This window comes from Sander lucioperca, chromosome 9 (assembly GCF_008315115.2).
Source record: "Sander lucioperca isolate FBNREF2018 chromosome 9, SLUC_FBN_1.2, whole genome shotgun sequence".
Lineage (NCBI taxonomy): Eukaryota > Metazoa > Chordata > Actinopteri > Perciformes > Percidae > Sander > Sander lucioperca.
Genome location: NC_050181.1, coordinates 34,608,628 through 34,627,354, shown reverse-complemented (window position 1 = coordinate 34,627,354; position 18,727 = coordinate 34,608,628). Strand labels below are relative to the sequence as shown.

The 18,727-nt window shown below is 42.8% G+C and overlaps 1 protein-coding gene across 2 annotated transcripts in view; it reads right to left on the bottom strand.

Annotated features, from left to right (window-relative positions):
* The window catches only part of hs2st1a (heparan sulfate 2-O-sulfotransferase 1a), a 32,337-nt gene that overhangs the window by 3,710 nt on the left and 9,900 nt on the right, over window positions 1–18,727 (bottom strand). For both annotated transcript variants that reach the window (XM_031298050.2, XM_031298052.2), the window contains 5 exons: window positions 7,520–7,773; window positions 5,831–5,916; window positions 5,398–5,536; window positions 4,336–4,433; window positions 1,262–1,419 (listed from right to left, as the gene is read on the bottom strand). In XM_031298050.2, the coding sequence (XP_031153910.1) occupies window positions 1,262–1,419; window positions 4,336–4,433; window positions 5,398–5,536; window positions 5,831–5,916; window positions 7,520–7,773 (735 nt within the window). The remainder of the gene's footprint in view (window positions 1–1,261; window positions 1,420–4,335; window positions 4,434–5,397; window positions 5,537–5,830; window positions 5,917–7,519; window positions 7,774–18,727) is intronic.

The following is an 18,727-nucleotide window of genomic DNA, read 5'->3' as shown; positions in this document are numbered from 1 at the left end:
TCACTCCGCGACACAGGTTCGTGGATCTGAGTGTGGCGATTTCGGTTTCATATCGCACATCGTTACAGCCCTACTGACATTACATGTATTATAGGCAGTGTTTCAGGCTTAAAGCCATATCCGTTTATAGAACCTGCGAGCGAAATAAGTTCACTAATTGGCTTGCTGTAAATATGACATCCTTAGTCACTATAGTGCTTTTGGAAGGTTGCTTTTTTGCTTTCCTGCTAAGAATTAGATTGATACCTCTCTCATATATTATTATGGTAAATAAAGCTACAGCCAGGAGCCGGTTATCTTACCTTAGCATTAAGACTGGAAACATTTGTCTGAACATATTTGTTTGATCTGTACAGTAAGTGTAAAAACATCAAGTTGTGGTTTAACATGGGGTTATTTGCTATTGACTATTTTTTGGCTGCGCGCAGCAACTTCTCAAGAGTCTTGTGGTCAATGTGAGGTTACTAGGCAACCAACGTAGACGTTACTGCACCCGGTCAAGAAATAGTCCCACAAAAGGCTGTCAAAAACAAAATTTGATTTGCAGATTTTGTTACCTTTGGACAGAGCCAGGCTATAGCGGTTTCCCCCCCATTTCCAGTCTTTATGCTAAGCTACGATAACCAGCTCCTGGCTGTAGCTTTATATTTAGCGTACAGATTAGGGTGGTATCAAACGTTTAATCTACCGCTCAGTAAGAAAGCAAATAAGTGTATTTCCCTAAATGCCTGAAATGATTACTGTGGACATATGCTGCAGCTTTTAAACCCGTCTGATGTGTCCTACATTTCTTTTTAGGCCTATTTTTTTTTTTTTCTTTTACTAATTTTACAAAATCGGGGTAAGGAAAGACACTGCATGCCTTTTGACACAGAGACTCAGACATCATTTAAATTCAAATGAATTAAATAAATACCTAATTAACTTGAGTACTTGGGTGTATCTGCCGCTAAAAATTATGAACATAATATTTGAGTAATGGTACATCTATATCATTGTCAGATTTAATTCTTCTCCATTATCCATTCCGGCTGCACTCGCTGTAACCGGCGTGAGGCATGAGTGCATATTGATCACAATTCAATTCTCAGAGGAGCAATTCAGACTGCTAATATGCAACCACAGCACACAGACACTTGAGCAACGGCAATGTGGGTGAGCCATTAAGTAGCTTTTCGGTATATTATAATATTGGTGAGGGAAACAAAAAAATATGCAAGGGAGCAGCAAATGGTTTGTAACTACTGAGCAGACATGGCACCTGTTTTGTACAGCTCAGTGGCTCCTTTGAAGAAGCGTGGCAACGCCGCCTCCAGCATCATTACAAAGTCCTCCAGCTCTTCTGTTACTCCCACCAGCATGTATTCATTCACCAGGTTGTATTTCGCCTGCTCCAGAGCCCACTGGCTGCCCACGTTCCTGCACAGAGACATCATGTTCATGTTCATGTTCACGTACTGTATGTGGTTCGTTTTCTCTGCCGAAACAGTGACCGCTTTTACCTTTAGTGCACCTGACCCCTGGGACAAATTACAGCCCTTTCTTAAAATCAACTCCCTTGTGCCTTTTGAACAATTTAGAAATCTGGTTTTAAACTAGGGCTGCAACTAACGATTATTTTCATAGTCGATTAATCTGTCGATTATTTTCTCGATTAATCGATTAGTTGTTTGATCTATAAAAATGTCAAAACATGGTGAAAAATGTGGATCAGTGTTTCCCAAAGCCTAAGATGACGTCCTCAAATGTCTTGTTTTGTCCAAAACTCAAAGATATTCAGTTTACTATCACAGAGGAGAGAAGAAACTAGAAGATATTCACATTTAACAAGCTGGAATCAGAGAAATCTTATTTTTTTTAATAAAAAAATGACTCAAACGATTAATCGATTATCAAAATAGTTGGCGATTAATTTAATAGTTGACAACTAATCGATTCATCGATTCATCGTTGCACCTCTAGCCGAAACAGTGACCGCTTTTACCTTTAGTGCACCTGACTCCTGGAACAAATTACAGCCCTTTCTTAAAATCAACTCCTTTGTACCTTGTGAACAATTTAGAAATCTGGTTTTAAACCTCCAAACTTTTTCTTGTAATTGCTCTACATAATTGTAGTCTAATTATCCTAATTTATTTATCAAATCATTTTTCAAATTCAGAAAGTTTTATTGTCTATTTTTCTTATGATGGTGTTGCTTCTTTTCCTGGGCTGTTGCTTTGTTTTTGTCTTTGTAATTTGATTCAATGTCATTGTAAATGAGGGCCGTCCCTCAATGTTGTCTTGAGTATAAATAAAGGTTGAATGAATGAATGAATGAATGAATGAATGAATGTATGAATGGTTCAGCCGGATGTAAAATAATCATGTGCAAACAACAAAAATGAGGGGTAGGAGGAGTATGAGCTGAAAGGTACAAAGACAGTGACAGGGAAAAGGATGAAGTGAGATGTGAACTGAGTCCAGAAAGGCTTGGGACAACAGGAGGACCAGGGGACAGACGAAAGACAGGAAGGAATGGAAAGCAGGAAGGAATGGAAAGTCAGTGGCAGGTGTTGTCATAGTCAGGACATTAAATAATAAAGGGAGGAAGTAGATTGTTTAAACCTATAAAGTAACTTTTTGGCAAAGCCTCATTAAACAAAGCTTTAGAAGACTGGCAGCAACTCCACCTTTTTTGTCTTCAGTTTATTTATACTCAGCAAAAAAAGAAAACGCCCCTTTTCCAGGACACTGTATTTTAAAGATACTTCTGTAACATTCAAAATAACTTTAGAAGTCGTCATTGTAAAGGGTTTAAACAATGAACCATAAACAATTAATGAACATGCACCTTGAACGGCCGAAAAGACAATAAGAGAGAGAGAGAGAGAGAGAGAGAGAGAGAGAGAGAGAGAGAGAGAGAGAGATTGATACAGATCATAATGTAGAGAGAACGTATCAAGGCTGAGAGAGCTAGCAGAGACCTTGAGAAGATGAGTGGAGCAGAAGTGATAGAGAAGGACCAGGAGGGGTCATGTGGTGCATTATGAAACAAAACTGGTACAGCATCCCTCCTGAACTCAACCTGAACTGAATCTAAACTGCCTCAGGTGAGGGAAGGATAAATTGGCGATATCAAATCCCACTGATAAATGAGTCTCTCAATACAACTTTCCTAACCTATCTGTGGTACTAAACCCCCAGGCCCAATCATTCATGCTCAAGATGTTAAACTTACAAAATGACAAAATTTCACTTTAAAAAAACAGCTAAATCATTCCCTGAAAGAGCTGGGCACTGGAGTTTTTAGCAAACCTTACTAAAGCAGAAGCAAGTAGTGCATTTGTTGGGGACTATTTTCAGCCGTGGATTTATACCATTTGGTGTGCTAGTGAGTGATTAATGCATCACAATGGTGTATGCAGGATTGAGTCAAAATAAACTACAGTGTAGGGCTGGGCAATTTATAGATATTATATCGACGTCGATATATGAGGCAAGATATCGTCTTAGATTTTGGATATCGTAATATTGTGATATGACACAAGTGTAGTCTTTTCCTGGTTTTAAAGGCTGCATTACAGTAAAGTGATGTCACTTTCTGAACATACCAGACTGTTCTAGCTGTTTTATGTTTTGCCTTTAACCACTTAGTCATTTTATCTACATTACTGATGATTATTTATCTAAAATCTCATTGTGTAAATATTTTGTGAAAGCACCAATAGTCAACCCTACAATATCGATGTTGAGGTATTTGTATATCGATATAAAATATTGTGATATTTGATTTTCTCCATATGGCCCAGCTCTACTACAGCATCCATGTTGTAAAGGTGTGTGTATGAACTGATCCTACTACAAGTATAGACCTTTTCACAGCAGACATTTTGACTTGTCATAGTAGGAAAAGCACAGCTGAAATTGATAACCTTAACGATTGCTCAATTCCATCAAGTGTCCCAGTAAGCTATTTCAGTGAGTCAGCATGCACAATACCAGGGCCTCTCTTAAGTGGAATGCAGCCATCATTAGTGGTTTTGAATACATCTGTGCTTTTCCTACTATGACATGTCAACATGTCTGCTGTGAAAAAGGTCTATACTTGTTAGTAGGATCAGTTCATTGTCGATTTTGATCTTTTTATGGGACTTGTTGACAATAAATAAAATATAGATTATCACCAGCCTTATGAACTGTAAGAAAAGTGAAAACATGACTAAAGACGAGCTGAATCAAGCGGTCTTTCGTTGTTTCAAAATTCAAATACAAGAACACAAGAGAACCTTGAGATTATAATTCTGACTCGGTGTTGGCTGAATAGAGTACAGCGTCAGGTGTTTGAACACTCACCAGCATTCAGAGTAGTGACCACAGAAAAAGGGAATCTGGAGCCAGAGCTTCTCAGGGGCACAGTCTGAGCCGCCGGCTGATACACATTCATCAAATGTCTGAAACACAAACGCAATGCATGAGCAAGTTCTGAAGAAAACAATCACTTATATTAACTTCAGATAAACTTTCCAATATATTTTTTGCACAGAACGAGGACTGTAGATCTAGTCCCCGATCACATACATTGTAAGGGCAACAAAGGGTTGGTTCGGACATTTTGAAGTATGGTTGTATGAGGTACTTATCCATAGTCAGAGTGTTACCTACGGTAACGGAGCTAAACGCATTTTAGCTACATAAAAATAGGACCACCTCAAAAATATCTATATCAGTTTAAAGCTATAGTGTGTAGTTTCTGTCGCCTCCATGAGGAATTTTAAGTAATGACAACAACACTGTCGGTGAGTCCACATGATACAAGCCTTCCGTGACCCCCCCCCCACGCAGTTGCAAGTAGCCAAGGAGGACACAGAGGATTGAAAAAACATGATGGACTCTTTAGGAGAGGTCATTATCTTCACTCCAGTTTCTGTGCGCAAAAGTCGCCGGACGCCACAATCTTCTGAACATAGTCATACTGAGAAATACAGAGAGAGTTGTGTGGAGCTGATAGTCTCAATTAGCTTTGTAGCAACTCATTTGGCAATGGCTTGAATGTAACAGACGGTCATTTAATATCAAAAAGCTCCGCACTAGAGCTTTATGTGTACGCTATATTTACAATATTTTTTACAGCTTTACGATGCCATCAAACAGAAGTTTACGCAGGGGGAACTAAAGCTGTTCTATGCTCTCGTCAAAGCCACCAGACTATGGATAAGCACCTCATACAACCCCACATCAAAAAATCTGAAAGGATCTTTGGCCACTATGAACTATGAACAGTAGCAATGATTATAACAAGCAAACCCTGTTTCATTGTTCATATGGGCACCTGACTATTATTTAAAGACAGACTTGAAAAAATAGTGGACCTATCCTTTAAACGAAAGAATGAGAGTATCGGTGGATTTCTTTAACCTTCTTGTCTCCTTGTTTCCTGCGTCTCAAGCCGGGCCGGTAGTCATCCCCGAAACGCAGAAAGTAATAATAGGACACCAGCCTTTCAATGGGGTCCCGGATCACGTTTATGTAGATGGGCTTCCTCTTCACCCCAAACCTGACAGAAATGACAGTGATTGGGTTGAGGCACTCAACTGTACTTGAATCCAACTATTAAAATGAATTCTGAAGACGGACACAGTTAGCAGATTTAAGAGCTCAGTAATGTGCTTCTTTAGTTGAAACATTCTGAGGTCAAAAAGGTGCTATATTCAGATCATTACACTACACTGTGTAGGGGAAAAGCTGTGAATGGCCACAAGGTGGAGTCACCTGCACAAAGCCACAGCAGGGCGAAGAAACTGTGTTTACAGTGTAGCAAGTACAGTATATTGCAAGACAATGTATTTACTTGGTGAAGTCCAGGAAGGAGACGTGTCCGTGGTAGAAAGCCGGCTTCATTTCCCTCCACTCAGTCACATTCTTTACAAACCGCACCTAAACCAAACCATGATTGTTATTACAATGGATGGAATGCTTTTTTTTGTACATACAGGTTACCAAGTATAGACTATAATGTGTGTAATATCAAGAAAACAGGCCTCTACATCAGTGGTTCTCAACCTTTTTTAGTCTGAGGCGACAGCCCATTCAGCGATTCCCAGTGTATGTTCTAAATGTATAACACTATTATTTAAAAGCAGATATTGTTAAAAGAGAAATCCGGCGCAAAATGAACCTAGTCGACCGTTCTCTGGGATTTGTTTTCATGCTAATCGGATGTGACCAGTTTTAGCGCAAACCGCTAATTAGCTTATAACGCTAGTCGTTGGGGCACGGGTAAAGTAAAAAGAAAACGCTATTTCTGTACCGCTAACAAGGCTCAACCAGTAACATAGCTCAAGCACGGCGTTCGTCGTTCGACTGGTCATGACTGTTTTCCCAAGATGGCACCCGCCTGTATTATTGACCGGTACAGTCTTTCTAAACTATCTTTTTAATAAACTGTCTGTACACTTACAATGTTCTCAATGCTTCGGTTTACACATCTACAGTGGAAGTATGGTGCTATTTTGAGCCTTGTAGTGGTATAGAAATAGCAATTTCTTTTTACTTTACCCGTGCCCCGACGACTAGCTTTATAAGCTAATTAGCGGTTTGCACTGAAACTGGTCACATTCGATTAGCATGAAAACATATCTCAGAGAACGGTCGACTTGGTAAACGTGTTATTAACCCCTAGGTTCATTTTGCGCCGGATTTATCCTTTAAGTATCTCATACCACTGAACTCTCAATCTTAAGGTTGGTTTGGTCAACAACCCTCCTAATACTAGCCTACTAGGCTACTACTAATCAGAATGAAGCTGAATGTTTGACCATTTATCCATTAACGTTACTTTTAGCTAACTATTTCAACCAATTATCCAGTACTTATAACGTATCCTTTAGCCATTACTTGGAGCTATTTATTTCTACCATTTATTAATTACTTTTAGCTACCTGTCTAAACTTCTGTGCTCGCCTGCTAACTAGTTTTTTCTTACATAACTGCAGCATGCAGTGCTCAGGTGTTACAGTTGACTTAATGTTAAAATGTGGATATACATATCCTTTTTATCAAATCACCATTTAAAAATTTTCAAATTACAGTAGTTGGATACAATCTTTCCATGTATCCCCTGGCAACTGCAGAAGTACCCCCTGGGGTACAAGTACCCCTGGTTGGAATCACTGCTCTACATTACAAACTAGGGCTGAACGATTCATCGTTTTCAAATTGAAATCGCAATTTGAAAGAATGAGATTCGCTAATCGTGAAGGCCGCGATTATTCGAATATGCAATATTTAGTTGAATATTTGGTGGTTTAACATAATTTTTTCCTCTTTTAATTATTGTTATTTTTATATTAATTATATTATTTTTCATAAGATGTTACATATCACTTATTTCTGGAAATTCACGCATAAAGAGCAGTTTTGATGGTGTCTCATGTTATAATGTTCCATGACAGGTTTTATCTGTTCCTTAAATCGCTCAGCCCTATTACAAATGAAAGGGGGAAATGTACTGTATGTTTTGGAAGCCTGTGGCTCTGACCTGGTCCTGTATGGACATGACCGGGTTGTTCTTGGTGGTGTTGATGTGCAGGACGTGGTAGTGGTTCTTCCCGCACAGGTCGTAGGCGATGTTGGTGAAGGAAGTGCTGGCCGTCTTGGGCACGCGGTTGTAGATGATGACGATGTCGTCTTGGCCCTCGGACAGCGACGAGGCTGACGAATCCCGTTCCCGCAGGCTGTCCTGCGTGTGCCGCTGCTCGATCTCTCGCACCTCGTGTCTGGCGATGGCTCGTTCTGGAGGGACGACAGGAGGTTGGATACAGGCGAATAGTGAGCAAAAATGTCCTTCAGCGACTTCCTCATTATAGACCATTTCGCACTTGTAAACATAAACATTCTAAATGGCCCCCAGTGTATTATGTGAATGACATCATATGACAGGAAGTCAACAAGGGTTCAGGCGGTTGCCTAGCAATGGAATTCCACTAAAAATATCTATACAAACTCCAACTAGATCCAGTGGTTTTGCTCTGGAGCTGAAAAAACCTCTGACCTCTATGTGGAGCAAAAATAATTAAAAACCTCTATATGAAAATAGCCAGGAAGTATTACATACTGGTAAATCCTGCATAGTATAGACAGGCAGCAAGAAATAAAAATATGAGGAGTTAAACAAGCATAAACACTACCATCTCCAACCCCCCCCAGATCTTTGTTTATGTATGGGTCAATGCTTGACATGTCTCATAACTCATGCTCAAATAGCACTCAGCTGATAGCATATCTGACATCTCTGCTTCAAATCTAGAATTCAATTATAACCTGATCCACTTAACATGAGCTACCCTTTAAAGAGATTACTCCATCCTTGTCAGAAGTAACACTGCTGTATGAGAGACTAAACTGTTACTTCATTAAAAATGGATTTCCATTTCATTCAAGCAGTCTCTTTTAAAGAGCATATAGCTAAAAAAAATAAATAAATAACCTTTCCTGCTTCACACCAAGGATCAGGAATAATGTCAAACAGGAATATTAGTTAATCATTTTTTGAGCAGCCTATTTCACGCTGCGGTACCACCTCTCTTGTTCGCTAATCAGATTCCACTTTAATATCAGTCCCCTACTTTTAATTTCACTCTCCTTATTTAACCGCAGAGTGAAGTGTCTCGTTGCTCCCATTTTGGATCAAATAAATGTACCTGTCATATGGCCAAGTACAACTTTGGGTGGTTCTGACAGACTCTAGATAGATGGTGTAAATTGCCTTTCTCCAACCTAGTTTTCTCTTCTTCTGAGGGGAAGCATCGTGTAACGAGGGTGAAAGGGTGAAGAGCGAGAGGTGATGGGCTGAGGGTTAGGGGTTGGTGGTTAGACGGTAAGGCCACAGTTATTTGATAGCTGACTGGACTTTAACAGGACATCAATATGCTATAAATGAGGAGGGCGGAGGTATCTTTATCCAAACACTGCATGAAGCGGCAGAAAAGCCAGACCTCAGTGTGAATAGATTCCACACAAAGAAGCCCGGGCCTTTGTTACCCTCTGGCTTTTCTGCATCTGAATTTGCCTCAGATTGACTGGTGTTGACAATGCCTCAGAGTGCTCCGTAGGAAGTATGGAGCGAGAAGAAGAAGGGTGCTTGTGTGTGTGTGTGTGTGTGTGTGTGTGTGTTTGTGTGTGTGGACGGGAGGCAGCACAACACTGGAGCACCTAATACCCGTGGGAGCACTCAGTGGAGCCAGCGGGCTCCTAAAGCCCTGCCTGGCTGGTGAGACACTGTTACAGCCTGGACTGAACGGCTTTAGAGGCTGGCATCTGGCACCGGTGGCCAATTAAGATGTCAAATGGATTCTGCTGCCCTCTCCTTCATCTGTGCGAACACACACGTGGGCATGCACACAACGCACCACGCAGATGCACAGAAATACTCTCACTGCCACCTCTCTTACACCCTCCTGAGCAGCTGTTAATGTTCCACTCATCAAGGCTGGATCTGGTTACGGACAGAGGCGTGCCGCTTCTGCACGCTCGCAACTGCTGCTCTGTGCCGATAGCGCGGAGACGTGCCAGGTGGCTGCTATGGCTGAAAGCTGTCAGCATGGACAACTGTGATGGAGACATTTATTCACGCGTCCTTCCAAAGCACGCCTTAGCCAACAACAACAGCAATAACAGTTGCTATGCTGGAACTTTATCGCTTGGGCTCAAATGTCCTTTTAGGGTTTATTTTTATGATGGTGTACAGTGAAGGGAGACAGAGAAAGACAGCAGTATTCAAAAAATAGAGCCGGAGTGCAACCCGTGACAACACAAGTCATAACTATAAGGTGCCTTTAGTCTGATGTGTAGTACCAGGTGTCTGCTTCACTTAAAGGGCCATGAAAACATTTTCTCAATCAGCTTCTTACTATGAGTGATAGGGTCATACAGAAACACAACATTTCCAGTGTCCCTGGTACTCTAGATAATCCACAGACCTTGCGGTCAACAGTTATCATTAAAAAAAAAAAAAGACTCAGTCTGTGGATAACAGAGACTCTGAAAAAACACATTACGGTCTTGTTTTTTTTGTGTTAGTTAGTTAATGCTGTGAGCACCACAAATTAAATCCCATACACCGCCACTGTGCTGACAGTCCAATCAGAGCCAGCCATCTCAGGAGAACTAGACCAACAAACAAGACAAAAGATAACTACATGGCTAGATGCAATTAGAGATGAATGAGAAAAATATGTTTCATTGAGTGACATGATGCCACTTTAAACTCTGTTGCTACAGACTTAAGCTACGTTTTTGTCCATTATAAAATTGTTGACATCAGGGCCAAACAGGAGAACATGCATCATCATGTAAGCTTTCTGTTTGCTTTGCTGTGGCGTAAACACACATTTAAGCTTTTGGGTAGCTCAAGCTTGCAGGGAAGGCTGGCGGTGTCTTGGTTTTTTTCAGAGGAGGTGGGGGAGAGTGAGAAAAGACCGGGGGGCGACTGTGTCCCCAACTACAAAATCCTGAACTATGCGAATTGGCCCAGAAACCACTTGTTAAAGACATGGTGTTTTGTGGCATATTTCCAACAACCAAAAAGGAGGCAAAGCGGGCACGGAGAGGGCTTCTAGGCTTTGTAGTAGACGCCCTATTCAATGCGAGACTGAATACACTTGGCACAGACCTCCATATCAGAGGGCGCCACACACACAGACACAGACACACACACACACACAGACACACACACACTTAAGCTCAGCACTCCCTTCTGAGGTCATTTAATTAGAGAACAAAAGCCTGAATTACTATGGCCACACAGCAGGCATCCTTTCATTGCACATTTCCGTCAGTTTCCTCCCCTCAAGCCGTCTCTGTGCATTAAAAGCTAATTATGAACCGTGAAGCCAACACAGGTCTTAAACATTGTGACAACTACAAGCCTATTACTCTGGGTTCCATTCATAGTGAGGGACGGGAGGAAGACAGGGCGCTGGTAGTTGGAGCATATTTACTGAAGCAATTTCGCGGCTGGTTAGACGGAAGCATTTGAAATCATCATTCATATTCGCCACCAGATCTGCAAAAATGTGACAGGCCGTCATGTAGTATTGCTACCGCGTAAGATCTGATGGGATAATAAAAGTGGAGGAGAGAAGATGATCCTTTCTCCCCGAGCGGCACATAAATCTATCATCGCTCCGATCCGCCAGTCGGAGCTCTCTCCTTCTGTCTGCTTCCCCCTGAGAGGGTTAGCCCTTCGAACCGAAGCCTTGGGCTAGGTGGGTAATAGAGATTGGCTATCAGCGGCAGACTGAGGTGTACGGCTTGAATGGTTCTGCCCGGATGCCGCTGGATTGCAAAATCAATGAAGGATGACAGGGAGGAGATCTAGGTTGCTGCTGTATAAAAATCAAGTTAGTCTGCTGCTGCTTCTCCCTCTTCCCTCTATATAGACTTGGAAGCACGCGGTTGTTTTGTGGTGCCAGGTTTGGGGAGGGGGGGGGCAGTTATGTCACCACTGCAGCACTAACGAACACTTTGATAAATCGTGCACTTCCGAATTTCTAATTGCTCTTATTCAGGATCTGTTTAGCAGAGAGGGGATTATCAGAGGAAGCAGGAAAAAGTCCGAACTGATGGGGAGATTCAGGCCTGATTTAACAGAGCAGAACCTGCATTGTCATTGTTATTTAAGTGATGACGAGGAATATGAAACATGCTGAGAGAGGAATCTGTTGTGCAGCTTTTTACAACGCTGCTGGCAGCTGTGGAGAACGGCGGAGATAAAAGGAGACGGATAAACGAGCGTTTTGATCGTGAAGGTGTTCAGAACACTCATAACACCTTAAGGGTTTTCAAACGAGCTCAGTATGGGAGCAGGAACAGAGACGTACACGACCATGCCCAACGTCCTTTAAATGTGAAACTACACACCATTACCTTTTATGCTACATGCAGAAAGATAAGACATGCATTTGAGTTAATGTGCAATTGTTTAGGTGGGCTTTTTGAAAAAGAAAAACGGGTGAATTGCTGCAGCTGAGGCATTTCTCCCCACTGGCTTTGACACACAAGTATGACACCGACGCTCCATGAAAGAAAGGTCTCATTCTCTCTGCTCTGTCCCTGCACAGTACAGCTGGGGAAGAGAGGAGAGCTGGGAGGGTAGGGGGAGAGAAGGAAGAAGAAGAGACATGGACCAGGTCTGAGTAACATGGAGAATGATGAAATAGGGGCCAAACTATTTGATCACTGTCAGATCTCTGCAGGGTAAATCCAGACAGCTAGCTAGACTATCTGAGTTTTCTCTCACACGACTAAAACAACCTTTGAACGTACACGTTCCACAAAAACAACTTCCTTCCAGAGGCTTTTTTGCAGAGGCACCATGGCTCCGTCGGGCACTTAGCGCCACCCAAGACGATTGTGATTGGTTTAAAGAAATGCCAATAAACCAGAGCACGTTTTTCTCCCATCTTGGAATGCTTTGTGGACTAGCAAGGTCTGGCAACGCCAGACTAGGTTCCATTGAGCGCTCTGTGCATTTAGTATGTACCCTGTCACCTCCCATTAAATACAGTGCACACGGCAGACTGTATGTGGCAGCTTCATTAGTTATACAGTACATAGAGATGGAATAACACCTCCTGGCCTCTTTATTTCAACTTTATTTTTGAAATACGCACCATGAAATAACAATATACACGTAACGTGCTGTTAGGTTATGAGCCAGATTTCCACCTCCAACGGCAGGAGGTGCTCCATCCTCCGGATCTAAGCACAAACAATCCACGTGAAGGATGTGTTGTGTATCCTGAAAAGCTTGGAAATTGCTATTTCCCCCCCGCCGACAGAATGCCGAAAACAAGCGCGTTTTTTGTCAGAGAATGCCGACAAAGCATTCCTCAGATACAGAGAAGAGACAAAACTGGGCCTTGTCAGTGCTGACAGACAACACTGTGCAGTCAGTTTAAAGTGGTTAAGTGGTTTGGGCTATGGGTCTCGAGACCACAATTACTCCATTGAGTGTCATTGAGGAGGAAGATGTTAACACTAGAAACTTCAGCAATGACCTTTTCATTTTTTTTGTATTTTTTTTTTTAGAGAACAGACTCTAAAAGTGTACAGCAGCTGAGGATGGGGTGTTTATTGCTCTGCGGAGTTACTGAACTACAGATGAAAAACAAGCTGTTCGACCAAACTTGAGCGTACATTAAAACAAGCTCCAGCCACATGTGGCCTATTTAGAATTCCTAGTCGAAATGCAAGCCATGTCCCAACAGTAATGAGAACAATCTGGGATGGATGGAGATGATAATCGTCATGGTTCAACCTGCCACCTTCCCCTGATATGTCTTTTGTGCGATCGAAGACGGTAGTGCTGTCTGACAGGTGAGCCAATAATGTCTGGGAAAACAGAAGGAGTTAAGGGGGCCACGTTCTGTCTGCTTCATCAGAAACAGCCAGTCAGATGAGAACCGATCTCATCTTGGCACAGAGTGTCAATGACTAAGCAGTAGGAATTAGCCAAGATTTTCAGAGGCCTTTTTGTGCTTTAAAGGAAGGAGAATCTGAGTAACTCTTGTTAGAAGAGAAGAGCCATCAAATGCATTTGTTAGAGGAACCACAGAGGAAATGTCTCTGTCGCCGCTAAATGTTCACAGCCCTACAAACACCGCAGCCACATCTGTGAGAGCGTGAAGTGGAAGAAACTTGCACGGATTACAATCGCTGAATGCATATAGATACACGCTGAAATCCAACTCTGTGTTTCCCAGACTCCTCATATCTTAATATAACAACAAACAATGTTTGCATAACAGTGCAGATCAGGTTGCGAGCTGCTACACAGATATCTGATGTTCCCTTTCCCTCGATGTCTCTCGGCCCTGCAACAGATAATTAATAATGCATGCATGGGAGTCCGGGGAGAGCTCCACACTCTATTAAGACGGTGCAGACGACAGCTATTCATAGTTTTAATGATGAGTGGGAGGGATAGGTGAACACCGCAGAGAATCTGTCCCACACAGAAACGTGCTACGGAGTGTTACAGAGCGGCGTTATGTAGAACATCTCTGCGACGACACCAGTTCAACTTGTTATCACTTTATCTCTGCAGGCTTATCTGCGTGTCTTTCATCTCTTACTTTGCTGCGTCTTTTCTTTCATTTCATTATATTAAGCATCTGCAGGCCATCTACCCAGTGAGGATGTTGTACCGTGTTCGCCATAAGAGGATCACTGCGGTAGGATGAGCAGGCCCCACTTTTACTCTAGTCTCTAGATACCGATTCTGGTATGATTCTGATGTCACTACAGTATGTGGAATTGATTTGGATCGTTCCTCTGTGTGTGTGTACAGTCACATGAGGCTGTAAATACACATCACTTCTAAGGCTGGGTTTCCACAGGCAGCTGAAATAACAGCAGAGAGGAGCGTTTCAATTCATTCCCTATGAGAACAGCGGTATGAGCAAATTTCCCGGATGTTCACCCCTGGTCCCCGCTCACCCAAAGTTGAGTCCCGAGCCAACTTTTGCAGAGCGGTAGCCAATGAGAGGGCAGACATGCGAACGTGGCTCCAATATATTCTCCCGTGTATACACACATACTATATTTAAAATGACGAGCAAATGAAAAGATCGTGATTTTCCTATAGCCTACTTCATGATATGTCTCTGTATGACTACAACTATTCTAACAAAATGTTACAACATCAGTCAAAGCGTGGTGACTATATCAAACTTTATTAAACTATATTACTCGGTCACATGGAGACCAGTTTCATTAGGTCAATATTAGGGCAAAAATGAATTGATAATAATGAGTTAACGCAAATTCCTTTTTAACGGCACTCATTTTTTTGATGCGTGATTAACACACACGCGTTCTGTGATTTGGGCCTCGGGCCACTCCGTAGTTTGGAAACTCCGGAAGGGTAGATACCATAGACTGTATAATATTAATAAACAGAGAATGTGTGATGTCACCCATCGGCTTGTGGAGATCTGCTATGAGTCATCGAGTTTGCCGTTACGGGCGCAGCCATCCTGGTTGTGGATGTGACGATTTTAGACGAGAGGGGAGGAGTGAGGGGGGAGCCCTTACGCTCTAAGTTACACACTTGCACTGGCAATCACATCATAGCCACACCCTAAAACACCCCGTGCTTTATCGCTGATTTTAAAATCAACGAGACCATAATTAAAAAAAATGAACATCATTCTGTGTTGCAGAAGACTTAAAACTAGCGATTGAGACCATAAACTCATTATGAAAATGTTTACTGAGGTAATAAATCAAGGGAGAAGTGGGCCCCTTTCTCATAGTCTTCTACAGAAACCGAACTCCTTTTGCAACCGCACGTGTTGCCCCCTGCTGGAATTCAGATAGAATGCAGGTCGACGTAGTTGGGTTTAGGCATGGGGAGTGGGGACTGGTTAGGGTTAGGGTAAGAATACCAGGGTAAGCCAATCAGAGGGAGAATAAGGCAGAATAAGGCGGGCCACAAGGCACGTCCATCAACGTCCACATGTCTAGCGTATCCGATCTAGCATCTACCATCAGGAAGCCATGCAGCCGTAACGTTACTCCTTGAGCAGAAATGGATAAAGAAAAGGGTCTTTTGATAAGTTGGCAAGTTGAATTTCAAAGCCCTTCCAGATGGTTCTCTCGGCAAGACTAAAGTTATTTGCATGTGCTGTCTATGTGAATTGAGTTATTAATTACTAAATAATTAATTGATTGACAGCCCTAGTTAATGTTATGTACGTAATATAGCACTGTATACAATCACTTTAAGTTAAATAACCAACTAATTAGAAGACATTGCCATGGGCTCTTGGAAATTGTGGAAGGCATTTTCACTATTTTCATGGGTCCGTCCCAAACGTAACTGGCGGACTATTCAATGTCTAAAATAATTGTTAGTTACAACCCTAAGGAGTAAAGACATTAATAAAGAAACATTATTTCCTGTATTTCCTTTTTTTGTTGTTCAAACAGTGACAAAGAGACAGTATTTATTGTTCAATCAATCATGTCTGACTGACTGATACCCAATCTGTTTAATAAGGTCATCAACTGCAATACTAATATTGGATAGGTGCACCGTCAATATTATTGAGAGACACCTGTCTGTCCTGGGACAGAATATACAGACACTAATCTAATAACAAAACACACACACACACACACACACACACACACACACACACACGTTTGTCGTGTACTTGTTTGTATTTCGTCTAATGAACTTCAAGGTTACGGATTTCAGGCCATTTGGCAATGCTGCTCGCTCCATTCATGCAAAGAAGAGACAAGAAAGAAGACAACAGAAAGAAAGAGAGAAAAGGAGGAACAGACAAGGAGAAAAGAGGTGGAGAAGCCTGACAGGGAGAGGAGGGGAAACGTGTTGTAAAAAGTGTTGTAGCAGCACATTAACAGTTGGTCCCCGAGGACGCCTGGTGTTACAGCGAAACAAGATAAAAGCAGCTTTAAGCCAACTCGAAAACTAATAGGAGCAAAGTTGAACCAGGGGCTAAGAAAGCAGAAGGGCAGCGCCACCTTCTTTCCTCTTTTATCCCTCTGATGAAATTGGTTGTAAAAATGCCAAAGGCGTGCTTTCCTCGTCCCTTTTGTAGGGCCTTATGATTTTTCACAAGCCAGGGCTTTAAATATTTCTGTGCCACAATGAAAATTAAATCATCTCTTTCATTTTACCCCCTCCTCCCTCCACACTTCCTCCTCCTTTGATAGCACCTTCTTTCCCCAGCCGGAGGCGAATAGTCTCCTTTCAGGCTCTCATCCAATGGGGTTAGTAAAACACAAGAGGGATCTGAATATCACAAAGGAGACTCAGCACACAAATAAAAAAAAGTTGTTTACAATTATTGATCCAGAAGGAGCTGGTTGAGAATACGGTCATTATGAGTTATTATCATGAGAGAGGTGTATTGGTCGCTCCCCCCGCCAGAAGACGAGCTGAATGGTGTCGGAGAGAAAAAGAAACACTGCTCATTCTGCAGTGAAGAAGAGAGGAAAGTGACACCCACTGTCACGTTTTTACAACCAAAGGCTCCATTATCTGCCTAAAACCCCACAGGTTTTTGCCTAGGCACGGTAATGTGTGAGCCCCAGAGAGTCTAAATCTGATCTTGTAGCTTTTACCATCATTAAAACAGAGCGTGGAGAATGAAAAACATAGAGGATAAAAGACACAGCGATTAGGATCAATGTTCACTCTGAGCACCTCTGCAGGACTGTCTGTTGACCCTCGTCTGATTTGTCACTTCAACGAAATAATAACTCATCTGCAATCAGTCGGAGCTCCACTTGTCCCCGCGAGTTCACTCAACATAATCCGGCCTGCAGGGTTTTGGTGCCACATGATATTTGACGGCCATTTCTTCGACTTGAGTGAACTGACACCTCAGCCACAGGAAGAAATGAAGACGGACGTGAGGCTGCGGGGAGGAGAAAGTGTGTTTGTGTGAAGAGGTGGGGAGGGAATATTGGGGGGGGGGAGAGGCCAGCCGAGGGGAGTGATGGTCTAGAACGGCCTCCAATTACATCCAGGGTGTGAAACCGTCCATAACACCCCGATTAGCCTGTCTGTCATCGTAACACGGCCGCAAACGCCATGCTGGCTCGGGTTGCCACTTTGCAGGGAACACATTCCCTGTCAGACAAAGTGTGCGCCAGGGGCCATAAATCCTCGGCCCCAATCAAAGCCTACTTCCAACAATACAGCCAGTATGACCATTAACACTCAGCCTCCCTTCCTCCCACAACAGATCCATCCCCGACACCTACGCCCATCTCCGCCGCGGGCTCCCCTCCATTAGCCGCTCACATGGCATGTTTCAGAGAGTGACTCAGCAGGCAGGTCCAGGCGATAGACGCTACCGGCTGCTTGTGGTAGCAGATGCCAACGTGCACCGTACGAGTGAAAGCAAATGAGTCATTCACCCTTCGTACCCCTCAGGGAAGCTAAAAAAACAGAGATGTGAGGTGCCGGTGGGGGAGTTCAAAGGGAATCTGAGTGCCAGGTCCACAGAAGGGATAAGATCACAGCGAGAGGAAGAAATGCTGGAGGAGGTTGAGGTTTGCACCCCGAGCTGTGGAAAAGACAAAGGGACTCAGTCTAGTTGAGTGCTACCGATGTGTCATCAATTAGCCAGCGTTTGGTGTTTGTTCTTCGAGTGAAACACTTGACAAATGCGTAGGAGTGAAAAGGAGTCAGGTGGATAGGGCTGTCAAAATGGACCATAAATGACGTTTGAATATTCGTTCTAAAAAACCAAAGAGGTTTGAGTATATTTGAATATCTACTTTTTGCGCATTATGGGCAAAACATAAGCATCAACCAACGTACTAGTACAAACTTCAGGCCACTTACGTAGGCTACGGCGAAAGCTCATCGCTGAGCCTCTGCAGAACCATAAATCACACTTTATACTTGTGCGTTGGTGTGTGCGTCGATCTCGTTAAGAGAATAGCAGGGCCGGCGTGTGTGTGTGTGCGTGTGGAGAGTGTGTGGTAGAGCGAGTCAGAAAGTGACGGTGATTAGCTTTAGAGCGAGTACTCTAGAGAGGCATAGTGAGAGAAACAAAGTGTCTCCCCTGTTCTTTCTGACCACGGTGGGAAATCTGTAGCAGGAAAAGTTAACCCTCTCCCTGATTTCATGTTGTTTATGGAGAAGGAGAACCAGGAAATGAGTCGGGGGAATGCAACGCTGCCAAGCCACGGCCGAGCG